Source organism: Hylaeus anthracinus, unplaced genomic scaffold (genome assembly GCF_026225885.1).
Source record: "Hylaeus anthracinus isolate JK02 unplaced genomic scaffold, UHH_iyHylAnth1.0_haploid 3, whole genome shotgun sequence".
In the NCBI taxonomy this organism is placed as follows: Eukaryota; Metazoa; Arthropoda; class Insecta; order Hymenoptera; family Colletidae; genus Hylaeus; species Hylaeus anthracinus.
Genome location: NW_026535284.1, coordinates 4107714 through 4135427, shown reverse-complemented (window position 1 = coordinate 4135427; position 27714 = coordinate 4107714). Strand labels below are relative to the sequence as shown.

Sequence of the window (27714 nt, the reverse complement as noted above, 5' to 3'; positions counted from 1 at the left end):
CTAGATAGCTTGGAACTGATACTAATAGAATGTCAAGAAACATCTCGAGTTGCTGGTAGGTACCAGAAAAAAAGGCCTCGAGTGCAAAGGGTTAAACTCGCAGCGACACGTTTCTGTCCAAGTAGTCGGACAAGTAGTCGAGGCTAAATGAGTTAAAAAACCTTCTCAACAACTCGAAACAAAGTGCGTGAATCGGTTTCGTAACCGACGACTCAGATTAGGAAACACCCTGTATAGTAGCTGGCATTCCCTTGACGGTTGACGATCACTGGTTTGCAGCTGCTGATACGCACAAATGGGCCTAGAAATTGAGATACCACGGGCAGGGGTATCTACAATGAAAAGAAGTCAGCTCATCAGCGACTTCTTCTCGCGATGATACGTCTGGAAATTGTTGACGCCATATTTACCGGGTCGATCGTCGGCGAGGTGGGCCCACCTTTTACTATCTCCGCCGTCAGCCGTTCAAGGCGAAGCTTCGGAATGACCGAGAGTTTTACGAATCGCGCGTATAAACTTGGAGAACGGCGCGAAAGCTCGCCTTCTACACAGCGGACGGTGCACGCACACGGCTCGGTCAGCGCGTGCATCGACGCTGGCCACGCTCCTCTTTTTTGCTCGCTGGTCGCTGGATCGCGTCGTGTCGTTCGGTCCCTCCAGACGCGACGCGATGCGACGAGACGCGGCCCTCAGGATTTTACGACTTTTTGACGGACCACATCTCACGCCGACGGACGACAACTCGGCATCTTCGTGTGCTTAGCAACAAACATGCAAATTTGCATTCGTGCACGCGTGTTTCTCGCCACGATGTAACGGGTGATTCGAGGATATACACTGTCGCACAAAAGTATCGCCGGAGACTAAATATGCATCCTCTTGAAATCTCTCAAAAATGAGGTTGTTTATTCGTTTTTTTTTTTTAGGTAATATACGTACGCTTCGAGACTGAAGTCAAGGTATACCGTAAGCTATGGAAGCAGGGCCGGCACAAAGCAGATTTTGCCCCGCGTTTTGAGAGGCCCCGCGGTTTCGGGGTAATACGACAATTACCCAATTAAAAGGCACCGATTTCGATTAACTTTTTACGGAATGATGGTACCATTAACAGATGCAAGACATTTTTTTTAGTAGCGATGACTCAGTTTAAAGGAGTGACAAAAATAATCAAAGTATTATTATTTAATATTCATCATATATAAAATATATGATATGTAACAGAATTTGTAGATAAATAATTCCGGGTTGTAAAATTTAAGCGGTGGAGTTGAATGTGAATTCAGGCCCCGCAAAATGTCACGCTGGCCCTGTATTGGAAGGTGTATAGAGATAAAGAAAAATATCGTGTCAGTAAAGAAGGAATTGCGAATTTCTATAGCTATTCGTGGTGAAATATAGGTAAGTTCAGTTAGTAATGTTCAAGTTGATCGTGGAATTCTAGAGTTCACAGTGAAAGCTGAGTTTAGTTAAAAATTTGGTTCAAGTAGATATAAAGTTGCGTTTCTGAGGGATCTCGTCTTATTTTGGAAGTCAAGGGAACGAGGAGGCGGATTGGCTATCCAGAGAAGCCACGTCATTGGATTACACTGACGAATACAAAGTAGCATATAAAGACTTCAGCCGGTTTTATGAAACTAAAATGTGGAAAGAAGTTGAGGGAACTCTTCAACGATTCAGTATAAAAAAAAATATGAAACTATCGACAATATTAGAACCTTAAACAATGCCATGGTTTCAAAACCTTAATTTTTCTCGAAAATTTATTGAAAGATTTAGTAGAATAAGATCGGGCCCCCAAGATCTACCCTGTGAATACTCACGTCTGAGATAGGACATCGATTATATAATGTGCAGCTGTCCATTAAAAAGAGACAGGTCAATCCATGATACCTAAATCAGAGGCTAAACGTATTAGCTTAGAAAGAGTTATGAACCATACATGTTTGATCGCTACATTTCAATGCATATTCGCACATGCACTGAACAAATATTTAAAACATCTTGGTTTCATAAAAAAAGCTAAATTTATGAGTATTTTGCGAACTTATGAAATTCACTTAACGTAACGAAAATGATTCTTGTAACACGTACTGACAGGCGATGAAAAATGAGTTGTTTAGTATGACATCAACTACATCCAAAGTTGATATGCGTAAAAGAGAGTGGTTATGTTATCAGTTTTGTAGGATTACAAGGGAGTCGTCTACTTTGTGATTTTAGCACGCATCGAAACGATAAACTGAGACGTGCGACAACCAATCGAACTGAACAATGAACTTCACGAAAAATCACCAGAATTGGCAAATCGTAAAGGTATTGTGTTCCACCGAGACGACGTAAGGCCACACACGCGTTTGATCATTCGATAAAAATTGTGAGGGCTTGGTTGGGACTTGATGCCGTATCCACCACATAATTCTGACCTTGTCCTATCGAATTTTCATTTATTCAGTTACTTACAAAACTTACTAAATTGTAAATATTTTAATAACGATGACAATCTCAAATGGCATTTGCTTGACTTCTTTTCCTGATAAAAAAGAAATCATAAAAATAATGAATTATGTTGGTCGAAATCCATGTTTCTATAAAACTAAACTTAAGAGGGTATCCTGAATTAGGAGGTCTACAAAAAGCTGTTTTCCGTGAATTTTTTTTTAGGATGGAAAAAAATAATTAATTCCATTGATCTTTTTATCCTATTTTCATAGATATTTGAGTAGTCTGTCCACATTTTTTCAACAAGAAATATCCAAATTGAGTCGACTGTGACGCACATTTGTAGGGCACCTCACAATCGAAACCAACTATCGGCGGGAAAGATGCAGGTCGTAATTTTGCTTTGATACAAAAAAACCAAAACAAATTTTCATTTTCATACATTTTTTTTCTATGCGAACTAAGAAAAACCCGCAAAAATGGTGAAATGTGGAATTACTGCAAGTTTGAAGAAAAGAACGAGTTCTTTGGGTGAAAAAAAATCACTTTAACTTGATAAAAAAGTTATTTAAAATTTTTTTTGTATGAATTTTCTTAGTTTACATAGAAGAAAAATGTATGAAAATGAAAATTTCTTTTGGTTATTTTTTGTGTAAAACCAAAATTACCTGCATCTTTTCCGTCGGTAGGAGGTTTTAATTGTGCGGTGTTCTACAAATGTGCTTCGCAATCAACCCAATTTGAATATTTCTTCTTGAAAAAATTTCTACAGACTACTCAAATATGTATGAAAATAGGATAAAAAGTTCGATAGAATTAATTATTTGTTTCCATTCTAAAAAAATTCACGAAAAACAGCTTTTTTTAGACCTCCTAATTCAGGATACCCCCTTAATTCGTTGAACTTCGTACTATACTTAAATACATTATTCCAACCACGGTCGATGAAAAATACCTCGGTGATACGAAATTTCGCATTCAATTTCCGTTTATACGCACAACAGCGAAGATAGGAAAAACACGATTCACGATTTACATTTACTGCCGTTTCCTCGAAGTAACGTTTTTTTTGACGTTCGCGCGTCAGAAGATGCAAGAATGCGATGAAAAATCTTCGGCTCTGGTCGCCTTTCAGTTCAAGGGACTTTAGCTGGCCCGATCGATCGTTAAACTTCTCGCTTAATCGCCGTGTCAAACCAGTGTTGTAAAGTTATACTGCCGACTTCTACTACTTTCTCGAGCTGCTGGCGGCGATTCGCGAGACGGGGCCAGATGACTCGAGACGAGACTGGACGCCACAACCACCGCCCGTCGTGGATTTACAAAATTTTAAATTGGCCGACATTCTTTTACGCGATAAAATACCCCGCCCTGATTTTCATAAAATCTGTGGCAACTACTTTATTGCATTAGCATGGCAACCGTGTGAAATTTAATTCGTCTCTGTATGCTTGATATACAAGGTGATTCTGGAAACTGAAACAAGGTGCAACACTTTTCTGACAGAAGGTCCGGCCAAAATTGGTACTGGACCAACTTCAATTCTGCGATATTGGTTATATTTCTTGATGCAATATTTGCTTTGCAACATGATAACTTTTTGATTGATACGTTAAGTATATTGTAGATATTCGTTGCGTAAGAAAATACATTTAAAAGGTGAATAAAGTCGACGCAAGAAAAAGTTACGACGTTTAAACGTTTCTCGAGTTTAATCGACGACCGATATAGGACAAAATTGATCTTTGCAAACGAGTCTATCTTTTAAGATTGTGTTACCTTCATTTTTCTTTTATGCAAGGTTGCAAATATGGTATTTACCAACGTATAATTGGATGGAATAAAAGCACCGCTCGCTACGAAGGCAAAATATTGCAAAGTAATCAACGCGGATATGTAAGAAAATGTAGAAAATTAAAAACTATCATATGCAACATTTTCTATCATGTACCGCAAATTTTAAATATTGTATTATCCTTACTTGAAAATAATGGCTATAAACCGTAGCAATTTTTAATTTTTAAACTTCGAATCTCACTCATTAACACATTAATCATATAGAACAATTGATCTTTTCTTTTGTTTTATCTGGAAATTTCGTACTTTACGATGTTTAGCCTAATTTTTGAAGTTTGTTAAAAACGCGAATTCTTTTTTATACATTGATACCAAAGTCTGCAATTTAATAAGATAAATAAGTAAAATAAGAAACGGATGTCCCAATATCGTAATGTATCACGGGAAAAGGATTGGAATACTTCGCCGTCCGACGCGACGTTGAAGTCTCCGACTTGAGTTCGGCACGGAATACTCTTTCAATACATACGAATTGCCTGCAACCTGCTCGCTATTCGCTGCAACTCGATAAACCGAACTGTAATCGCCGATCCAGTACTGTAAACTTATATTACCGGTCAAGTATTTGGCTTCTCGGAGAACGACCGGATCGTATCATCGATACGTCCCAAGATTTCAATTTAGCAATCATTTTCCGTATCTTCACCATGACCGATCCAAATACCTGGATCTTAACGTCCGCGATTTACAACTACTACTATCACTACTTCGACGATACGAAAAGTCTCTTCAAAGATAGCGTGACGGAATTCGTCGCGAAGTCCGCTTGAAAATTGTAGTCACCGTTCGAGCAACAGAAAGTTGTTGCTAATCATCTCAGAAATGTTATGGAAATCGGAAGCGGGTGACTTTATTACCCGCTAAATTATGCTGGGTCATAAAGCTGAACCGAATAGGTACTAGCGAGTGGCAGCGCCGATGCCTCGATTTCTCCGTGTTGCGCGCCAAGTCGTCAAATTTCGAAATACAATAACGTCACCGGTGTCCCTAAACGACTCGGAGTATCATAAATTCCGATAACTTGAACGATTATCAGTTTTACGATACATCCTTGAAAAGTCCTGCATTTATTTCGATTACAAAAAGAACTTGGCGTGTTTCGTCCAAAACTGATATGTCGTAAAATAACACCAAAATAATAACAAAAGAATAAGGAATAATTGGCGCACTTAATTAAAGGAATGTTTCTATTATAACTGTAATTACCCTGAATAACTGCGATTTTGTTACTGCTTCAATTTTAATAAAATAATATATAACTTAAAATGCTTCTAAAGAAAATGAACAGTCTGTATACTATTTGCATATATTGCTTCAAGGATTTAATATGCGTAAGCAATCCCCGTGTTCGTAAGATCCATTACCAGTGTCGATTAGACTCGCATAAATTTAAAATATTTAAAAAAAAAAAAAAAAAAAAAAAAAAAAAAAAAAAAAAAACACAGCGACATGGGAAGTAAGATGAATACTATGGTTAAGACAAAGTAAAAATAGCATAAACGAATTTAAATATTTATTCGAGCTATTTTGAATGTCGAGAAACGAGACGAAAACCTTTTCGCAAATTATGAACTTTAGAATGTGCTTCAAATTTGTTCCAAGACAGAAACATTCCTTAATGGAAGATATTAATCGCGGATCTGGAAGGTCCAAATAAAATAGATACAAATACCATATTCAACGAACGAGTTGCCCGTAACTCGTTAAGCGAAAGATTAAATCCAACATCCGCGGATCCCATAATCCATCTCGTCACGAGAAAAGTTTAATAATGCAGAAGTCGAATATGACCAAAGAAAAGAGAGGAAGGGAAAAAGCGTTCGGACAAAAAGGGACGCTACTTAAAGGTTCTCGGAGTGGTGGAGGACAGTTAGATCCCGGTAGAAGACGGGTAACAATAACAGGACGGAGACATCGAGGAAAACACTTTCGATGCAAACTACGAGGCAGATGTATTTCTGCATCATGGCGCCCGATTTTGATCTGTTATTGAATTGTTAAGCCGCGCCGGAATAAAGAGATGTACGTATATCCGCGCGAGCGACAACGACCGCGACACCCTCTATTTCTTCTTACACGACACTGGCCCCGATCTCCATCCTCCTTTTCTCCCTTCTGTCATTCGTGCGCTCGTTTCATCCCCCGCCCGGGGTTTTGTTCTCGCCGGTGGACGTCGCAAGGAACGACGACGTAAATACGCCCGCGAATAATATTTCCAGCCGCTAAAATGTGTCAGTCCGCTGATCCCTACTGACATTTAAATATCTGTGACTCCCCAGGCCGACGGATATCTCGGGTTTCTGGCGATATTTCGAAAGCTCTGGCGAATATGCCGATATTCCTTCGACGTTTTTCTAGTTTCACGGAACAACGACGAATCGTGTGTGAATTGAAACAGATGACACGTCTCTCGAGACATTTTCGTTGGTTGCTTGGTTAGTTTTTATGTATTCAGGCCATGTTATTTCATTTTTTTCTTTTCTACTTTATTTACTTTATCAATTACGAAACATCGTGGCTCGTCGAAGCTTTGTTACTATTCTTTGCAAAACGTATGTTCATACTTTTCTTCTCTTTTGTATGATATATTCTCATCGTTCTATTTTCTCTTATTCTCTAGTCTCTGATAAGTGGACCACTAGACCTTCAACAAGCTCGGGTACCTCGCGTTCGCCAAACCCGTACTGCAGCTCCTACCAAACACAGTTACAGCCTCTGAGGTCTACGTTTTCGTTTAGGTCCTTTCATCGGTTTCGAATGAACAAACATTAGAAAAGCTGAAGCATTAAAGCATCGAAAAACATATAAAATATACAAGCCGATTTAAAATATGACCTCGTAGATGAATTGTTGCATCCACGAGAAAGTAATTCCAAGGGAAATTAGACATTCTCAATGCCCTAAATTTGGAAATCAATGGTATAAGTTACCTCCTCGAGCTGAAATCACGCGTGAGACTCGTGGTCGGATATTTGGACGAAATCTGATTATCACGAGCCTGGCCCGTGGAGCATTGTTCGGGCCAAATGTAAACATCACATTTTGGTCCCAGGCTGTTAGAGCTTAAATTGTTAAGGGTTCAATCGCTTAGAGGGTTAAGTATTGACCTAAGAATACCGCCTTGAAGAATTCCAGTCTACATTGAATAAATTATGCCATTGCAACCTGAAATCATACTCGGAATTTCTTCCTTGAGACACAAGGATGGAGAATATCATAAAATTCATGTAACAATATTTCCTTCGACTTGTACATGGGTCTTCCTTTCTTCCAGACTTTGATGGGTAAGATCTGCTCTCCGCGATTCAATATTTTCATATTGTGCAAACAAGCAGTCCAACAAGGGTTATTCCTCCGTGGTTAAGCAATCGGAAAGCGTTATAAAACAGTTCAACTAGCTTCATCACCACTTTCTTATCGCGTAAACGAAAAACGAGGTATTACAACCTAACTGTACCGCGTGCCTCGCTACGTATATTCATCAAATCACGTCGACATATTTAGAAAACTACGGAAGCCCACGGAGAGAAACTTGCTAACGCGAGCAAAGAGTGGAACGATCGCGGATATTTGAGAAACCCGAGGAAAGCTCGGCAGGAGATGCACGAGACAGACCAGAAGAGTTTTAAAGGGCTCCCATCGGGGTACACGAAGGAAGACGTTCTACGAGTTTCCACGGTCGACGCGACGCTTCGAGAAAATTAAATGATTATGGGTAAACGATATCAAAGGGGAGACGAGGAGAGTAGAAAGGAGGGTACGTGTATTTCAATTCTTCAGCCTGACAGGGTTGCGAGATTGCGTATTTTTAGCAGAAAGAGGAATGATCCACCGAGCCCCCTCTTTCCTCGACGCCCTCGAGCGGATTTCGCCTTCCGTTTCGTTTCACGCCGCGACGATTCGCCGGAAAGACGCCGCGCGCTTAACCATTCCGCTCGACGCTCGAAAAGACATTTTTCGTTGATCTTTTCTTACGCTTTCCCGATCACGAGTCTCCCGCGTTCCACGCCACGCGTTACTCCTCCTCGATAAACCACCAGCGTGAAGTCCACCGACCAACGGAAACGGTTTCCACTGGCAACAACGATCTTGTATAATATTTTTGTACTTTGAAAGATATGGTACGTTCGCGATTTTGTTGTTTCTTTTAGTTTCATACGAAGTTTTCATAGTAAATCGAATTCGTCGTTAGCAACTTTTACGATAAACGGTATAGAATTATAAAAGCGTAAAAAGTGTAGGTAAAGTACCTAAGATAGATAGATAGCTTATCAAGCAAAAGCGAATAAATCCCTGTCTTTTGGATTTCGATGTATATTAATATTCATCAAATGCAATTTGGATAATTATCTGACTATAAGTAAAAAATTCTTTCGCATCAAGAACGAATAAATGTCATTTGTGCCATTACGTCAAATTTTCGAAACTAACTGACTATTCGATGGCTGATACACGAAACAGACATTTTTTTTTTTTTTATGAATCTGTATAAACTATATCGCGACGAAAGGAAAGAAAGGAATGATTCCCGAGATGTTCCTAAAAATTACCATTACAAAATTCTGATTAAACCTCTCTCCGAGTACATACGTTCGATAACTTTCCGTGCGCAAGTTGATGGCTGTGATCGATCAAACAATTAAGAACGAATTAACGGTGCACAGGGATCGTTCGATCGAATCTAGTTACGCGTAACGGTATTTCCATGTGCATGAATATTTTCGGCCGACCGAATCGTATAATGTCACTGCGGCTGAACCGCATCCGGATTACAAATTAATTGCCGCGCGATGAAATCAAAACATCCACATCCGCTTATAATTAATATTATTCCGTCGTGTAAAGTGCGGTTCACCGCAGGTAAATCGTGCAACTGAACGCGTAAGTAAATTCGTGTGATCTATCATGGCGGGGACGAGTGTAGGGGCACAGTTGCTATCCGTACGACATCCGACCGCCCTCCAACGAACAGGGGTGAGAGAAAGACAATTAGTAGAATAGCTCCTCGAAGGACGATCAATTGAATAACCGGATTACGCTAACTTGTTTTGCGGTGTCCTCCCGACCTTCTTTGCCTCACGATTTTCCGCGATTAAACGTTCTACCGTCCTCCTCGAGTGGGTCTCTTACTCTAGAACAGTCTTCGCCTAAGGAGGTACTATTTTTTCCTAGGTCAAAAAAGTAGATCTTTTTTTTTCATATTCTTGTTGCTTACAATCTTTAAAGCATTTCCACTAAATTATATTAACAAAATCATAAGTGTGGTTGATGCGATGTTAAACTTTCATGGAAAAAAAAAGATGTTTAAAATTGCCAAACAAGAAATTTTGCACGCGTTTTTCTTGAGACGCTGTTTCTCAAACATGTTAACGCGATATCTCAAAAACCGCACTTCGGTTCGAGTTAAAATCGTGATTTTGCCAATTTGGACGTTTTATTGAAGATTTCTGAGGGATGATTCACTTGCATTTTTTACCGTTCTGACATGTATCTATGTATATAAATCGTGTAAGACCATACCTACATGTTCGTATACGCCAAAACACGGAAACAACGAGTAACAAACGTGTGCGTCAGACAAGTCGTACTCAATTGCACGTGTATCCCAAAAATGTAGTAAATCAATTTTCTCGAGAACAAAGACTCGTATGAAAAAGTTTCATTTCACATTTTCGATTCATTTTTCCATGTAGAATAACTATGTTGGTGCTTGTACTACACCATTCTGGACACTCCGTATGTAATGGTATAAAAAAGCATAGAATGTTACGTTATAAAATATTCTACACATTGGGTTGTGTACCTTTGACTCTTCGTTTCTTTTTCTAACGTACAATTTTGTGTAATCACTTAATAGATCTCTAACGATTACTAGACGGACTTAAGCTTTTCCCCGAAAAAGTAAATGGATGTTTCTTTGTTACATATCACGAAACCTGCGATTTGCGAGCCGAATCGCGCGGCCAGCGAGCATTCTAAACGATAGGAAAATATTTTAATTAAGGAATTCGTAAAACGACGAAAACAAATCAACGCCAATCTGCGGGAGAATCCATAATAAACGTTCCGTAAATCATCGGGGGCACGGAGATAGAAGCATACCAGGACGAAATGGAAATTTGCAAAGCCACGAAATTTTCGCGGGAAACGAGGGTAGGGAGTGACGACGCGGATTCGTGTATATAGCAGGTAGGTATATTGGTGTAGGGTTTTGGGTTTGATTTACATCTAGCCCCGTAATCGAGGAAAGATTAGACAGCAGCCAGCTGCCGGGTCAGCGCACCGACGAGCACGCCTGCGAGGGTATTTGTAACCGAGGCTTGTCGAAATGTAACGCGTGCCGATGCCCGCTAATCACCCTGACACTTCGGCTTAAGCTCCGACGGAACCCCTGGTTTGCTGCTTTTTGCGTCGTCATTCATAAGAGCCGCAGCTTTTCGGACCGATAACTCGGACCTTCGAATGTCCATTTAGTTCCACCTACGAGACTTCTCCTTCATCCTTGACGGTACGAGGCGATGCTCACATTCTGATTAAACGTTGGTGAACCGTACGTTTACCGTTAACAAATTAAAAAAAGGAATGGCACGCCAGTTATAGAGCAATGAATAGGTCGATGAGAGCATTTAAATTTTTAGCAAAGTGCTTCGAACATAACGATTATTTAGTTTTGATGAAATTAAATACAGTCTGTTCGTGATAATTTATGAAGAAGGAGCATATTAGAAATATATGCTAGAAAGTTGCGTCATATAGCTTAATAAACTATAAGTTTTGCATAACTGAACTGGCGCGATAGCGGAATTATTATTCTATTAGAAAGAAAAGAGTTGCAAAAAAAGCAGAAGAGATCATATGTTCGATTCTATACTCATTGATGCTTACTATAGAAAGTTTTATATTTATGACACAAACTGATACGACTTTTTTAATAATAAGAAATTACGATAAATACCTATGGTGGGACATGTGATTGCTAGATTCATCTTTGTAAAGCTTTCACGACTTACCTGAAACAAAAAAGAAAAATCGAGTTAACGACAAACAACAATTTTAACTTTAATTAAACGACGAGTATGTGGTTTGTTTAGCAATAATTCGTTAAATAACCATATAAAACGATAGACAGCTGAAGTTTCTTGACGTAAGAATACGCGTTACACTCGCGACATTACTGTAAGTAAGTAGATAAGAAGTAGAGAAAATTGTAATAATAAAAATGTGAGATGAGCGCGAATGCTCGAAATTTTTCAAGAAGAGAAAAAACAGGAACAGAAGGCGGCTCGCTTCCGCTCCCAAAGCGATTCGTCGTACAGCCGAAGAGGGTTAAAGTGGCGAATGTCAAACGCGTATAATAACGCGGGAGTAAGGGGTGACTGAGGGCGGACAGAGAGGGTGAAGAGAGAGGGCTCGAGGACGGGGTGAACGATGCCTGGTATAAGTCAGAATGCGGACAAGCGTGTGGTTTCGGGGGTGAGAAGTTTAAATGGCTCGTCCGTATGGTGCTTCTCCATCCCTTTATCCGTCTCTCTAACCCCATCCTCTTGCTCTCACCCGTCCGCCACCGTAACAACCTCGTACGATCTACCTTTCGACTTCAAACATCTAATTTTAACTGGCCGAATCGCACTTCGACCGCGTTTACGTTCGTTTTACGGTTTCCCTAGTCGAGAGAAAGTATTTCAAAAGTATTTGTCGAAGGAATTTCTCATCGACATTTCATCATCAACGCCGTAAAACTTTCGTAGTCGGTCCGAATACTATATTAGAAATATCGATTGGAATCGAATAGGACTCATTTGATCTAATCGAGCTATGTAATTGCAACGAAGATTTTAAAGGTTACCACTTACGTGTTTACACGGCGATACGAGAAACTCGTGAGTAAATAATTTTTATTAGAATTCGATGAGCTACCTCGAATGCTTCGATCACTCGATACGTACATGTGTTCAAATTTCAATGAGATGTCGAGGAGCTATTTTTATTCAGAAATAACTATTTCTGTGAAACTTCCTATATATGAATTCCCTTGAAAGAAAATCTATTTTAATTTTGTCCTTATAAATAAATAGCAAGTTTACTTTAAGAAGGCACAGAATTCATTTCTACATCTGATATAATACTTGCGTAAAGGTAAGATAAACTGTCACAGGGATAAAAATTAATTCGCGAGGCGCGAACGTGTTGACGAAGTTTTCTTAGATATAACTTTGTCTATCTAAATGATTATTCGTTAGCTAGATAAAAGATCACGGATGTTCGACGACGCCACGATTTAAGCACTGTGTCGATGAGTGGTGTACTCCCGAGGATCAGAAGGAGATTGATAGCGATCAGGAACACGTGTCCATCGTGGAAAACTTTACGGTGTAATAAAGAGTCGGTTGTCCCGGGATCCGACAAGGGGATGAACTTTCGGTGACGAGGTTGTACGTGGAAGACGAAACTAGGCATAATTCGGCCCGTTACACCCCTCGGCCTTTTCCCGGGAGTGATTTAAGTGGCAGGCGAACGTAGTAACTTCCTAACGTGCACAGATGCGACAAATCGACAGAACTTCTGTACCCGCGATACCGATGTCCTCGCTCCTCGATTTTCTTCCTAAGAAGCTGCTGCTGTCTGACAGGTCTGTGTCAGATAGTACGCGTACTTACAACTAACTGACCGTCTACAGACTGAATTCATAGAAAATGTTAGTTATCGTTATTAAAAGCGAAGATCTGCTTCGATCAAAATACAGTAGAATCTCGATTGTTCGAATTAATCAGAGGATTTAGGTGGTTAAATGGTAGAACAGTTTGTGTGCTTTCTGGATGTTAATCTTCATATACCAGCTACTTAACACGAGACAACGATCGTCTGACATTGCAAAAAATTAATTTCTCACGTGTGGGATTAATACTTAATACACAGTTAGTATCATATAAGAAAATATTACACTAATTTCATTTCTAAGTTGCAAATAATTTCATCAACTAGGAAAATGACTCCTTCCATCGCGGTGTCCATCTTTCGCCAGAACGTTGCGAAAAGGTGATAGAAAGTGGTGAAAAATATTTTTACTAAAAAATATTGTGCGATTTGTAATTTAATAATAGAGAAATTACATACAGAAACGACGGAAACTTTTGCCAACCATTGATACTAAAATGAAAACAAGGAAAAAGGCGCGAAAAGTTAACAGGAAAAAAGGTTAATAACGGAAAGGCGCGCGATTGTTCGTTCGAAAAATTTTCTTGCTGAAAACACAGTGAGAGCTCGAAATCATCTATAAACCGCCACACACGGTACGCGGCGCATACTACGATATTTTAATATCCGCCAAATAGTTTCGGCCATGCTTCAAAGGATTAAATTCGCGTATTAATAAATCCACGAAACGTTCGATGAGATCCACCTATCGTAATATCATAACATAACCCGTCGGAATTTTCGAAATTTTCCTGCCCTGTCAAATAAATTCCGTGACGAACCTTCGTCGTTAGAACATTACCGAGCCACTAACAGCTACTTAATTAAGATTAATTACTTGATTTCTCGGTTACGCGTCCAACAGTTGCTCGTTCCGACGGGGGCCACCGAGCGAGTTTGTTTCCACGGCACGGACAAACGATGAAAAAAAAAAAGAAAGAAAAATAATAAAAATGGAACAAAAAAACCAGCACACACATCCGAAATGAAATTTCGCCCGAATCCTCGTTTGAAGATCCTGCTAACGAACGTTTTCGTTTACAACAGTCACCGGAATATAATCATCGATTGCAATTTCGTGTATTCGTATGTGACAAAGCCAGTGCGCCCGGTGGATTAAATAAATTCCATAATACTCTCCACTTCGATCCCCGGTGAATAATACGTGCTTCCACGTATTTATTTACTAGGGATACATGCGCGCCCATATACACAGCCACGAATTTATAAAGCTATCACGTGCCCTGCTCTGTCGATCATCGCGCGCCACTTGTGTGTCCGTATAAATATGGCCACGCAGTTAGCAGTCTGGCTCCTTCAAAAAAAAAAAAAAAACGTAAAAGCTTCCGATTTCATCTACACCCCGCAAAACTTTTATCGACAATCATTTGTATCGGCGAAGAAACGATTCGTCGATCGTCGGCTTCGAGTTTCCCGATGCACGAAGAAAATCCTAATTCAGAATCATTTTTATGAGAATAATAAAAAGATATGCAAAAACTATGAGCAAAAAAAAAAAAAGAAATCGTTGTATCGTATTGGTTTCTTCGTATCATTCAAATCGCATAAAAAATATTGTTTGTACCGTCATAATTGGAAGAGATATTCAAGTGGTCTAGTTTAGGTGGGACCACCCTGTATAAATATCGGTCCCATACAATCACGTCAAGGCTTGTTCCCATAAAAGCTACCTCTCTATTCGAAACTTCAGCTTCTCGTTTTCCAGATAAATGTACAAGAGAAGAATTGAGAAGCGATGAGACGTCTCGCGCGAGCGTTAGAATGACGACAGGGAAGACACGAGGAACGCGTAAAAAAGAAACAGAAGAAAAAAAAGGGCGCGAATTTCCTCGTCGACGATTTATACCCTTCGTATAAAAATCGTACACCGAGCACCCTCGGTGACTCGTATGCTCGTTCTTCCAGCACGTTTCATCCCCTCGCTGTCAGACGACTGACAGTGCACCTCTCCTCTACTCTTTCTTTTTCTCACAGCCGCCATCTACTCTCGAAATTTTCCCTTCTTTCATAATTTTATTCATTTTTCTTGCCAGCGATCCTACGGCCGTCTGTTTGCCTATGGAAATCCCGCACCGACCAGCTACCACTTCCTCTTTCTCGAGCCCAACACTTTTCAACCCTCGTGTACATTTCGCGCCAACCCCTCAGCGGGCTGTCTGAATATTATTAGTAATTAACGAAAGGAACGGACACGCCGCGGAATTCCTGCGGCTAGCCGCGTAAAATGATTTCATTATCGAAAAGTTTCCCACGAGGAGAAGAGGTCTCCCGACAAAATTTCGAATTCGCTGGAAACTTTCCAGCCTCCCTTGATAAGCTGCGAGTTACGCGAATCTGTTAACGTTGTACCGTACAAAATTTTATTTTATTAAGAGCTAATGCAGTCTTGATCCTTAAAGATCTCAACTCACCCCTGACGTGACTGTGGAAGGAACTTGGTTTACCAACGAAATTATTAAGAACACGTTTTAAATATTAAGATATATATGTATATTAGATTAGCAAGAATGCACAGACGGGCGGACTATTAACAATGAAAATAACCCTACAGTGACAACGGTACTTGCTTTCTCGGTGCTGTTATTTTCGTATTCCAGTGACTAGCAGTAACGTCTTATTGTATCCTACGAAAAGTTGTTGTTCAGATACTGACTAGATTAAAATCGGTAGTGACCGTGACGATAAAAACTAACCTATAATATGGATTTCTTTCATAAATATCGAGCGCCAAATTTTTGGAAATGTTCATTTCCATGAACGTCTGTAATACTCTTTCTAAAAATAAACAATTTTTAACGAAAATGTTATTTTTACTGACTGAAAATACTGAAAACTGAATACTGAAAATTGTTGGTACATTCAATGAAAACAACTACAACCCAGTGAGCTCTACGACAAAATGTGAATAGACACAAAAGTGGAAACCAATGCGCGAGGAGTGAGGGAGGAATGTGGTGGAAGATATACGATAAATGCAAAAATGAAGGCTCGAGCTGAAAGGAGACTGACCAGAATTATCGTGAATATTAAAAAAAAAAAAAAGAAAATGATGAAAATTCGAATTTTTGCCATTGTGGGTTTAAAATGAACAGACAAACCCTCTGTTTGCATTCACAGCCGAACGATCACTCGTAGGTCAATCAGCGTTTATAGATGTAAAAGAGCTTAAAGAGAGGACAGCGAAAGAGAAGAACGAGAGCTAGCTTTAAATTCGATAGTTTCGTACGCCGGTGGCCCCTGGAATTTATGTATTAATAACAAGTGTGTTTATCGATGACTTTAACGTCGAATAAAGAGATAATTTTGTCAAAGTAATCCGGCGCATTCTCCCCGATGTGTTCGCGACAGAACACTTAGACTGCTGCAATATTTTTCAAAATGTTAACTACCATCGCTTACACCGTAATCGAATTAAGATAGATATATTTTGAAAAGTACTCACGGTACGAGAAAATGGTACTGGACAAACTGAAGATGTGTTAACGTCGTTAACTTTTATTTTTGAACATGTCTATACAGATTTTTGCTTTCACTTAGGTGTGAGCGTTGTTGATGTGCAAACGAACTGAATTTAATTTAAATCGTCTGCACATGCACGTTTCACTGAAAGCAAATTGTCAGATAAGGAGCGAATTAATGTCGAAGTATCTTATCCGAAGAGCACGACATACACCCAGAAGTTAGTATCAACCGTGAAAAGCCGTATCATGAAAAACTCGAATATCTTAAATCACTTTGTACATACACAAAAATTATTCTTAGAAACACCTACCGAACAATTTCTTTTTTTTTTTGTAGACTACGAACGTGGAGAGTTAAACAGAGGGAGAAACGCACGCAGATGTCTAGAACTGTTGTGGAATAACGTTGTCAATTGAAATATCTGTTGGCACGGCACGAGTTTCAGCGTGGCTGTAATTTAACCTGCCGGTGGATTATATTTCGAACGAAAGCTTTTGCGAAAGTATCAACGGCCGTGGCTTGGCACAAGCGTGCATCATTCGCCGTCCGGTTCGGTGCGAATTTCAAATATCGAAAACCTGATATAACGAACGTTATCGCGAATAATAGCGAGACCGTTGACAGACGATGACATTGAAGAGTACTTTTCGCTACGTAACCGAATCAAAGCGGAATATCCGAGCCGACGAATCGTTAGTACGTTAGGATAACGTTCGTCGGAATCGCCGTAATTCGCTTAACACCGGAACTAACTAACAAATTCAATTTTCCACCTGCGATCATAATGTCCCGATATAATCGATAAAGCGACGGTGTTTGTGAAGTTTGTTGTTATGTTTTACGTATCTCATGGAGTGTAATATCGATAGGGGTAGATAGATAAATAAAGAATTTTATCCAAAACAATCTTTATGATTTTGTGTTTTAATTAAATGCATGTAGAATAAAATTATATTGATTATAAATTAGTTGGAATGTCTTCTAATTGTTATCCGAATAAAGTAGCGAGCATATTGCCAATAAACTTATAGACGATTTCATAGCTAAAAAAAAAAAAAAAAAAAAAAAATCATGGCATATATCCAATCTTTTAAAGGAAAATATAGATGATTATAATTACTTAGGATGTCTTTTAATTGTTTTCTGAATGTTTATATATCCTAAGTAAATGTGATTATAACTAAATGTAAAGAATTATGCCGTGTAAGTGTTCGCCGCTACTACGCTGGCAAGTGTATTTTATTATTACAAAACAAAATCCTGAAGCCTCTTACAAAATTGATAGACATCATAGGTCAATATCGATTAGTATATTATATAGTCGATTCTACACAAATCTGAAGAGGTTAATGCAAGTTAAAGTGTTCTGTGCTTTTTGTCAACATAAAAACGTGAAGGGAAGCGTACTACGTTAATAGCAAAAATATTATTTTGTCACGTAACAATACATGGCTGTATACCGTGACAGTGTTACTGGAAAATGGGTTAGATCTTAGATGTTTGATTTTTTCTCACCCATGGGGTTGCCACCTTTTGAACAGTGGAAAGTAGGACAGTTCGAAGCTATAAAAAGAAAATATTTGGTAAGATACAAGATTAAAATATGTTTCATTGTATGGAGAGTAATATGTTCATTCAGATAATAAACTTCATTTGCAAGATCTCCTTTTTAATTATTGAAATTCTTGTTAGAGATTTGAATGAACTTCTTGAAACAATGACAGAAAGAATTTCATTTTGTTTAGAAGTTACGTTCTTATTTTCCAACGGCACTGCACACGGAATACTTCGATACATTTAATTTCATCAGACGTAAAAACCATTCCGTTGACAACGTGAAAAGATGAATGATTAATTTAACGAATTCATTGGTGGAAATTATGGCGGTGGAAAATCGAGCATTTCCAAAAATATTGCTTTAATAATTTGCGATGATCGCTACACGTTGTTCCTCGGCGGAGTGGTCAGAATGCGAAGTTTTCCATTATTTTTATTATAACAATCGGATATTCGACAATTGTGATTTAACGCGCCGTTTAATAAATTGGCATAGGCAACGAACAATACCTATTCGAAATGGCTCTGTATACCCTATTTTAATTTTTTCTGCTGCAAAATTGCTATATACAGGGTGTTCACCCTGTTACTACCCAGTTTTTTTCTCGTAAACTGAGACTTTGGTAATCAACCGGTAATATATTTAAAGTAGATCCATTGTAACGAAGATTAGGTTGAGAATTTAGAATGTCGGTACTCTACGTAAAAAATTGAGTCGAAAATGTAGAATAAAATTGTTTTCATATGACGTTTTATTTTCGAGAAAAATAAGGTTGTAAATTTGTCGAATACGCGTACATTCGGGCCAGGTTCAGCTCGACGGATTTCATTGAAGACCATAAGCATAAGAAGAAAGTAAAATCGATGTAAGAGATATCATCAGGTTGACAATGTTTCTAAACATTGCAAGGAGCACAGAAGTACTCTGCCTGCTCAGAACAGTAAGATAGCCAAATCCGTCGAACTGAAGCTAAATCAAGTACACGGATGCTTGACAAATTTTTAAACTTTTTTTTTTCAAGAATAAAGCATCACATGAAACAATTTTATTCCACATTTTCGATTCAATTTTTCACGTAGACTCACCCCCTTTTACTCACTTGTACCACCGGTTACGGGACACTCTGTGTCTGAATATAAGAACAGAATTAATTTCTACACCTATCGAAGCGATGCAGTTATCGTCTCGTATCTTGTACCGCGACGGTGAAGTGTTGTTACATAATGTTTCTGCACAATTGTCCGATTAATGCTGGCTATCAGTTTTTCACGGTGAAATAATCCTCTCAGTGTCTACGTCATCGCGTCACGAGGCGGAAAAAGGCAGCACGTGTTCCAGGTGAATTCCATTTCTCGTTTACGGGCCATGCAGTGCACCCATACACGCGTAGACATGTATAGCTAGTCACTATAAAAGCACCTACATCCACCCCTCTGCAACCCGAACTGTTTTCAACTAAAAATGAAAACACAAGTCCATGTAATGTATGGATTACAAAAGGATCGAACCTCTACGTTTCGCAACGTCAATATTTGCGGTATGTAGTTTGTCCTGCAAAATTTAAAACGAAATTTAACAAAACGTAAATTGTTCCTTTGCTCCGCGCCCGCGATACGACGCGTCATCTCGCTGCATCTTTTACTACAACTGTCAGACCTGTTTAATTAATGCTAATTATCACGACTAGTTGAAATAAATATTCCTATTCCGCCGTTCAGATATCGACCAATTTTTCAACGTACAACTACTAAGAACACTGGGATGCTTCGAATATGAATTTTGAAAATATTCTTTGGTTAAATTTGTACAGAAAATTTGGAAAAGATACGAGAACAAATAAAAACAAAGTGCGACGATTTCCTTATTGTAATCAAGTACTACGTGAATGTACAAGGTAAGCTTGAAATGAAACAATTTAAAATTGAAATAGCTTTTTAAGAAATGTAGCGATTCGAATCAAATTTTTGTTATATACTGTTTAAAACGCATCGGACAAATAATGGCATGGATTGTGATATCCAATTATTTACCAAAATATTATCTAGAAAATTACTAGTAATTGATTTTCATAATAAAAAAAAATCAAAGTACTTCCTTAATTCGTATACATCTTATCTGTAAACGATTTTAATCTTGCACGATAGAATTTCTAATAACGCGCAACATACCATCACGTAATAGATAGATGATATGTATTACCATGAAACATACACGTAATTGAATGGTCGATGGAAAACTTCATCGACCTCGATCGTAAATTAACGATTAGGGCTCCTAATTGCATATCGGAGCAGATGCAACATGTATCGCGTGCACTGAAGTACAAAGGACGAACCACAGGGTTCTGCTGAGTAGTAACCTAATCAATGAACATTTCGCTGGAGATTTCCGTAATTGCGATGACGCATTGCACGTTCAATATCCCTTAGAGATGGATATACAAGGAAACGGACGAACGACTAAGAAGTGTATCTACACCTGTAACGTTGTTTTAATGACCTAACTCTCGATATGTTCGAATGCCGAACATCTGCTTTACGTTGTACGTCGCATTGCACATGTTTGCACCTATTACATTAGGTGTATGCATACATTTTGTAGGTTACATTTAGATGGTGCTAGAAAACGATATATCTACATTTCAGAACAAAGTACTTTTTAATGTTGATATCACTGGTCAGCATCAAAATAAATAAGTATAGCAGTTGTTGATGTAACATCATTTTCAGTTTACTTTTTTTAAATTTGGTATGTTTCATTTGGTTAACAAAGTAATTAGGTACAAAACCTTGTGCGCACACCTAATAGTTTAAGATGAAATTGTTCGATAAATTCTTTGAAAACTTTTATCTCTCAAAAGATTCTGATTCGACGGTAACACTAACTGAACGAATGGAAGAAGGGTCTATGTTACAAATGTACAATTTAATAGGAATAAGGAAAAACTATTAATATCATTGATTAGCGATGTTCTAAACACTTAGTGCAACAGAGGCATTATTTCCAATCTTAACCCTTTGCACTCGAGTGGTGACTCTCGGTCACCACTAGGTTTCCTTTAGGTTTAATTTCTTTGGAACTCGAAGTGTCAATAAAAGGATGGTCGTTGAGGCAAAGGTGACCTGATTTTCAAATCTCAAATTAGAGATCTCATTTTCGAAGTCAATCTAAGCTTACCATTCGTGACAATAGAATGCTAAGAGAGCATCTCGAGTTGCTGACAGATACCGGAATAAAAGGTCTCGTGTGCAAAGGGTTAATTATTATCTTATTCTCCACTTTTGTCTTTACGCTGAGAAAAGTAATAATATCATTTGTAAGATAGATCTCTCTTCCAGAGAAACACATGAGAAATGTTTATTAGAAATTCGAAGGTGCGCGAGTGCACACGTCAATTTATAGAGGTTAAATTATGAGAAACCTCGATCAATCCGGCAATTACACGATCCGAACAGACGGAAACAAACGAATCGAAACGAGCAGTGGACATCGATAGAGGATGAAAAGTGTGGGTTCGGGGTCACAGGACGAATTAGAAGAATTTCGCCATAAAAACCGGTTTTCGAGGAGGAGGGGTTGGTTGGTAGAGTACCATGGAATATGGGTGTCGGTGATATTGTACGGTACCCGATATTAAAATGCCGGTGATTGATGTGTGTACCGTGCTGAGCGGTAGCGCGTTACGATACACACCGTAGCATCGAGGCGGCCAATGGGAATCCCACCCTACACACCTTACTAAAATACGGGTCCGTCATAACGGGGTGATATTGCATCTTCGAACGGCCTACGAATTCCCCGCTTCTTTGTGATCCATCGAAGAGTAGCCAAAGTTTTCGTGGTCGAGAGAAAAAAAGAAAAGGACGATCGGTATTTATATCTGCGTAAATCATCGGGCTATTGTGGGACGCCCGGCATCTTTCCGCTTTCGGAAAAGGGGGACGCGAGTAGTAAATCTTGCGAATATATTTCTTCTATTCCGGAAGCTAACGGAACGTACCTATCTTCCCAATTTTTAATATCGATTGTCGTTGTTTAAACGTCGATTTATAGCCGCAGTTGAACATTTGGAAATTTCATTAACGATATTATTACCTCTAACAAGGACCACAATTCAAGTGACAATCACCGATTTTAAATAAAACTTACTTCACCGAGGCAGTGACATAAATTTTTCTCTATCGATTGATGTTTACGTTGAAAAAATAAAAATTGTTTGCAATGATTGTAGATGAAATGGGTACTTAGTTAAACTTCGCAGGAATGAATGTAGATAAAGCTTGACACAGACAATTATAACTCTCTTTTTAGATCGTCGACATAAAAACGCTTGAAACGTGCTCTGGCACTTACAAGAAAAGCTCTTTAGGTGTCGCCTCCGATTGTTATGATTTTTGGATTTGTTTTCATATATAGGGGGTGAAACGACCCCCTAAGGTTTCAGCTGCGATAGGCTATCTCCGAAACTATCATAGATATAAGAAAACTTTATAAGAAAAAGTTTCATGGATTTCTATCTGCATATAAAATTGCCCCTAAATTTTGTAAAAAATGATTTGTTTATAATAATAGCCTATTGCAGCTGAAGCTTTAGGGGGTCGCTTCACCCCCTAAATATGAAAACGACCCAATATAATCTTATTTTTCGGTCCTTTTAAACATATCCAAAAATTAAAATAATCGAATGCCGACACCTAAAAAACTTTCCTTCTTAGTAAAGAAGATAATATTGAAAAACAATTGACGATGCATACTGTTTAGCTCGGGGATTCCTCGAATTTTACAGATGGTCCCATTAAAAATATAAATTTATTGATTGTGACGGGAAACTATACACTATCTGCTACATGTATTAACAGTGGTCATAGATTCTAATCCAACTAAACAATACCGTGAAAGTATGAAAGCATCATTTTACGTCGATAAGAAACACACAAAGAATACGATAATCGCGACGAATTAATCTCCATTCATACGCGCCATATTTACGAATCATCGATTAACACATTCAATGAACGCTCAACGGAAAGTTACAAAGTATGCGTGCATGCCTGTTGCGAGGCGGTGGCCATCCGAATGCTTGAACACTAAAAGCGACATTCGAGGCAAACTGCCATGGTGCATCGCGTTATCATCAGCTGTTACCTGGCCGGCCATTAGCGATAAATTGACAGGCAAACACAGAATTGATTTTAGCACCGCAAAACTCGGTTTCTGTGGTGTCTCGCCACCCACACTTAACCGTTTGGCGTTCGGTATCCACGCGCGGAAAGGGCTCGAAATCTCGGCGTAATAAATCGATGTAAACGCGGCCGACGACAGTAACAAGAACGGGAGACAAATCATCCAATGGACTAAGCGATTCGGTCGGACAAAAAAATATCACGCGATCGAGTGTTATCGATACAACGTTTGTCAATGAAGCGAAAATATTGCAAAATTGCGACAGCGCCAGCGGTTCGATTATACCGCGCGTTTGGATAATCGACGTCGACGAAAGGGATATTGGAGAATATGTGTTTGTCGCGGCGTTCAAAGATGAATCTACGAATTTATAGAGATTTATTCATTGAAACCTTGAAATTGAAATCAAACAATTCCTTTATATTTCTGTTTCAATAATCAAACGATAATAAAATCAACATATTATAGTAAAGCTGTGCGGTAGAAAATCGGAACTAAAACCCCTGCAGTAATCGGAGTAATTCCATTTGTTTATCAATCGAAATGTTGGACGTCGTATCGCAAAATGGAGCGAATAGAAACACTTGCACACCTTTCAGGTTCCCGTCACATCCTTATCTTTCATGGAAAAATACCGAGACACAACTCATATTGCGGGCCTAAATATTTGGACAACGTTTAGCCAAATAATAATCATAAAATAGGATGCTGTTTCTATCGCCCAGCAAATTGGGGCGAATACAAACACTGCTTTAAATGTATCGTTCATAAATAACTTCCGCTTCAGGTAACAAATAATCATACTTTCGAGGAACACCCTATAGTTAGCAATTTTTAATTTCCCAACTAAATGAGACTAGTGTTAATCAGTAATGATGATCATATAATTGATTAATGTTTTTTATATAAAAGTATATGGAAGGTAAGGACCTGAGTTAAGTGGCTGAGTTGTGATTTCGATAAAGGACATAAGCTGGAGGAAAGCTATACTCCTAGCAGGATAAGTATAAGGACAAGTACAAATTATAATGATCTCCTGGAGGTACAAGTTGTATAATATTGGGTTGTCCGGAAAGTTAATGCCTATTTTTAAGAAAAATTCAAAGACATATTTGAATTTTGATGTATATTTATTGAATTATTGTATGTACCATTTTGTTCCACAACCTTTCCACTTGTTAAGGAATGTACATATGTTATTTGTTTTCAGTCATTCAGATATAATCGGACCTGTACCGCTTACTAAAAATCGGCATGGACTTTCCAGACAGCCCGATAATATATTTGGAAGTAAATTGCACGTTAAGAAACGGAAGTCATTAAAGAATCGAATAGAAATCAATTCCGTTTGATAATGCTTCAACTATAATTTACTATCTGGTATCGAGAGAATTGATTTGGTATCATTCCGACAGCTACTAATCGAAGTAATACGCGGAAAATATTACGTCAAAATAAAATGAGTGGTTCGACCCCTCCGCTTCCAAGCGTCTTCCTTGTTCCAACGACAAGGAACGAACCGGCATTCCGGTTAGCAGTCGTATTCCTAGTATTATCAGGTTGGAATGTCGCAATAATAAATGGTGGAATCATCCCCCTCCTTTCCAGCTGCGAGACACAAACAATCCCCGACCGCGATTCACCCTTATATTGTTACTCGAACAAAGAGTCGCGCCATGGATGACTTGTGCTATGCGCTTTATGGTAACCACCCCTTATCCACTATTCCACTCCTCTCTCGAGTCGCCAGAAAAATCAGGGTTATCCGAAGGTCCAGCTCGAAAGGGTAATCTACAACGTAATCTACAGTTTTCGTCCTTTTTGTATTTTCATAATTCTATTGTTTCGTTTCACTGTTACGCATTTTTTTAACGATGTTCTGTTATACTATTCCATCTTCTAACATCAATTTTTGAAAAACGTATCTATATCGGGCAGTTTTAATGTGTGATAAACGGAGGTTTCAAGTTTCAAGTACTAATTATGAAACATTATTTTGTAAATTCGAAAATCTTTCTCACTGTAACGTTGTAGTGATACGAAAACAAAAAGAATCAGGAGTCCAACTTTGGTCACTCTCTTGTAGCAATATTATCCAACGTAACACAACCGAAGGAAAATATGCGAAACGTCCCCAGTCGTTCGTCAAACACGACTCCAAACGCCTCGACGCCAATGCGTTATCATTTTTGAGCGGATAGGAAGATCGAGGTACAATATCGAGTATAACCAAGACAATGATAAGATCTATTCTAATTAAAACGTAACTGCTCGACGAGGGGGAGGCGGACGAAGGTAGAAATAAAGTTGTCCGAATAAATTTATCACCCGGACATTACCCCGGGGCCGTATCGCGATGTTTTCCATCTTCTCTCGGCTTCATAACTTCCTTTCAGGCTGGTCGGCGATTTTTTTATTAAACCGCCGTGCTATTTGCAGTCGACTACGAGGAGTACGGTGTAACTCTGAGATATAATGTAGCCGTGCGAACCGAGCCGGTCGGTGACAAACGTTCCTTTTCTCATCGCAGCGGTGCGGCGCGCTCGGCCGCGCGGTTTTTGCGCCGTGCCGCGCCGCGGCGACGTACGCGCGACCGTGCGTACGTGCGCAGCCTGTGTGCCGTGGCAATATGGAAGATCATACGTCATGCAGAAGCCTATGGAGGAGAAATGGTGAGGGTGGGACCACGTACACTCTGCTTGTCGTTTGTTTGCACACAAAGGCGGCATGCGTGCGCAAGTGAGAAAGAGAGAGACGGAAAGAGGGCGAGCGAGAGAGGGAGGATGTGTAGGAGGGGGTTTGAGCCCTCAGTACACATGCGAGGGTAATCTGTGTGTACACGAGCGCGGCCAGTACACTCACACGGACGGAGATTGAATTCCAGCAAACGGCGATATAACGCCGTCGGAAACGAATAAGCCAAATAAAATAAATACTAAGGGCTTTCAGCGTGTACCGGCGGTCACGATTCCGTATGTACGCGCATACGCGGCTGCGTTTGTTTGCACGCGAGCTCGTGACTTTATGTGCGAGTTCGCGGAGTGATGTACATGTTGTACGGATGCGCGCGTGTGGGTGCGTTATTGCCGAGCGTGCGGCTTATTAATCTGACGCTAAAGCGATAAAGCGGCTGCCCACGCGACAGCTACGATAGTACTTCATACGAGCACGACGACACTCTCTCTCGCGCAATCTCTGCCCATCCACTGTACCATGTACTAACGATTCCGGCCATTATCGCCACCCTAAGACCCCGAGTACTTTGCTACCTGAGTATGTTGTTGCTTTCCTGACATGATATTCTCATCGACGAACACGGATACGTTTCGATTTCGAAATAGGCCGCCGACGATTCTACGCGATTGCTGCTCGAATAACGCCGAGAAACTCGTAATACTGTATACCAATGATCATTTCTGAACGCAGTTTGTCCTCGTATAACGCTTGCTTGGTTTATTTCTTTACAGTCTTCGAGCCATGTTTTCAAGCCGCTCTATTTCACTTTTTTTCTAGAATATTTTCTCTACAACTGATAGACTTATCATCGTGTCAAGGTGAAACTTTGTTGTTGTTGTTCTCTAAAAAATAACATGTTTACATACTTTTTTTTCTCTTTTACATGTTACACTCTTATCGGTCTGGTTTCTCTTGTCGTCCAATGGCCTACAAGTAGCTCGGGTACCTCGGATACCTCGGGTTCGCCAAATCCGTACTGTAGCTGCGACCGTGTAAAGCTACGGCCCCTGTGGGCCTTCGTACAACGCGGATGTAACACTATCGAAACGACACCTTGTGGAAAACTCGCATACCATAGTAAAAGTAAACAACATCAAATAAAAGAATGTTTTTATTTCAGTCAGTTAATTGATCATGTACGTTAAAAAAATATATACAGGCTGTCCCAAAAATGTTGTAACACCTTAAAAGCGGTGGTTCGGGAGGCGATTTGAAACAACTTTTTCCTTAGCAAAAATGTTGTCCGAGGCTTCGTTGAGGAGATATTAACGGAAAACACTGACCAATCAGAGCGTGCGGATACCGTTGGAGCGGCCGCGGTAGCGAAGGCTATGTGCTAAGCGGCCGCGCTTGTACGCGAACAAGCGACTCGACGTGCATCGAAGGACATTGGACGCGGCCGCTTAGTTCGTAGCGTTCGCTACCATGGCCGCTCCAACGGTATACGCGCGCTCTGATTGGTCAGTGTTTTCCGTTAATATCTCCTCAACGAAGCTTCGGACAACATTTTTGCTAAGGAAAGAGTTGTTTCAAATCACCTCCCGAATCACCTCTTTGAAGGTGTTACAACATTTTTGGGACAGCCTGTATATAGAAATCAATATAATATGCAATTACAAGTTAAGAAAATTTTCGATGAAAATTTGCGATGCATATACGTACTGAAAGGTAATTTCCCCGAATTAAATATGTAGAGAATCATAAACATGTGTGAGACGGCCTAATACTTTCAACTATTTGTCATCACAGTGCCCTATCAGATA

The 27714-nt window shown here is 39.4% G+C and overlaps 1 protein-coding gene across 5 annotated transcripts in view; it reads right to left on the bottom strand.

The window, feature by feature from the left end:
* Positions 1-27714, bottom strand: part of LOC128894391 (E3 ubiquitin-protein ligase Rnf220-like) — a 160637-nt gene that overhangs the window by 66705 nt on the left and 66218 nt on the right. For 3 of the 5 annotated variants that reach the window (XM_054156091.1, XM_054156093.1, XM_054156095.1), the window contains one exon: positions 17989-18036. The exons of the other annotated variants lie outside the window; for them this stretch is intronic. In XM_054156091.1, coding sequence (XP_054012066.1) covers positions 17989-18036 — 48 coding nt within the window. The remainder of the gene's footprint in view (positions 1-17988; positions 18037-27714) is intronic. 5 annotated transcript variants of the gene reach the window in all.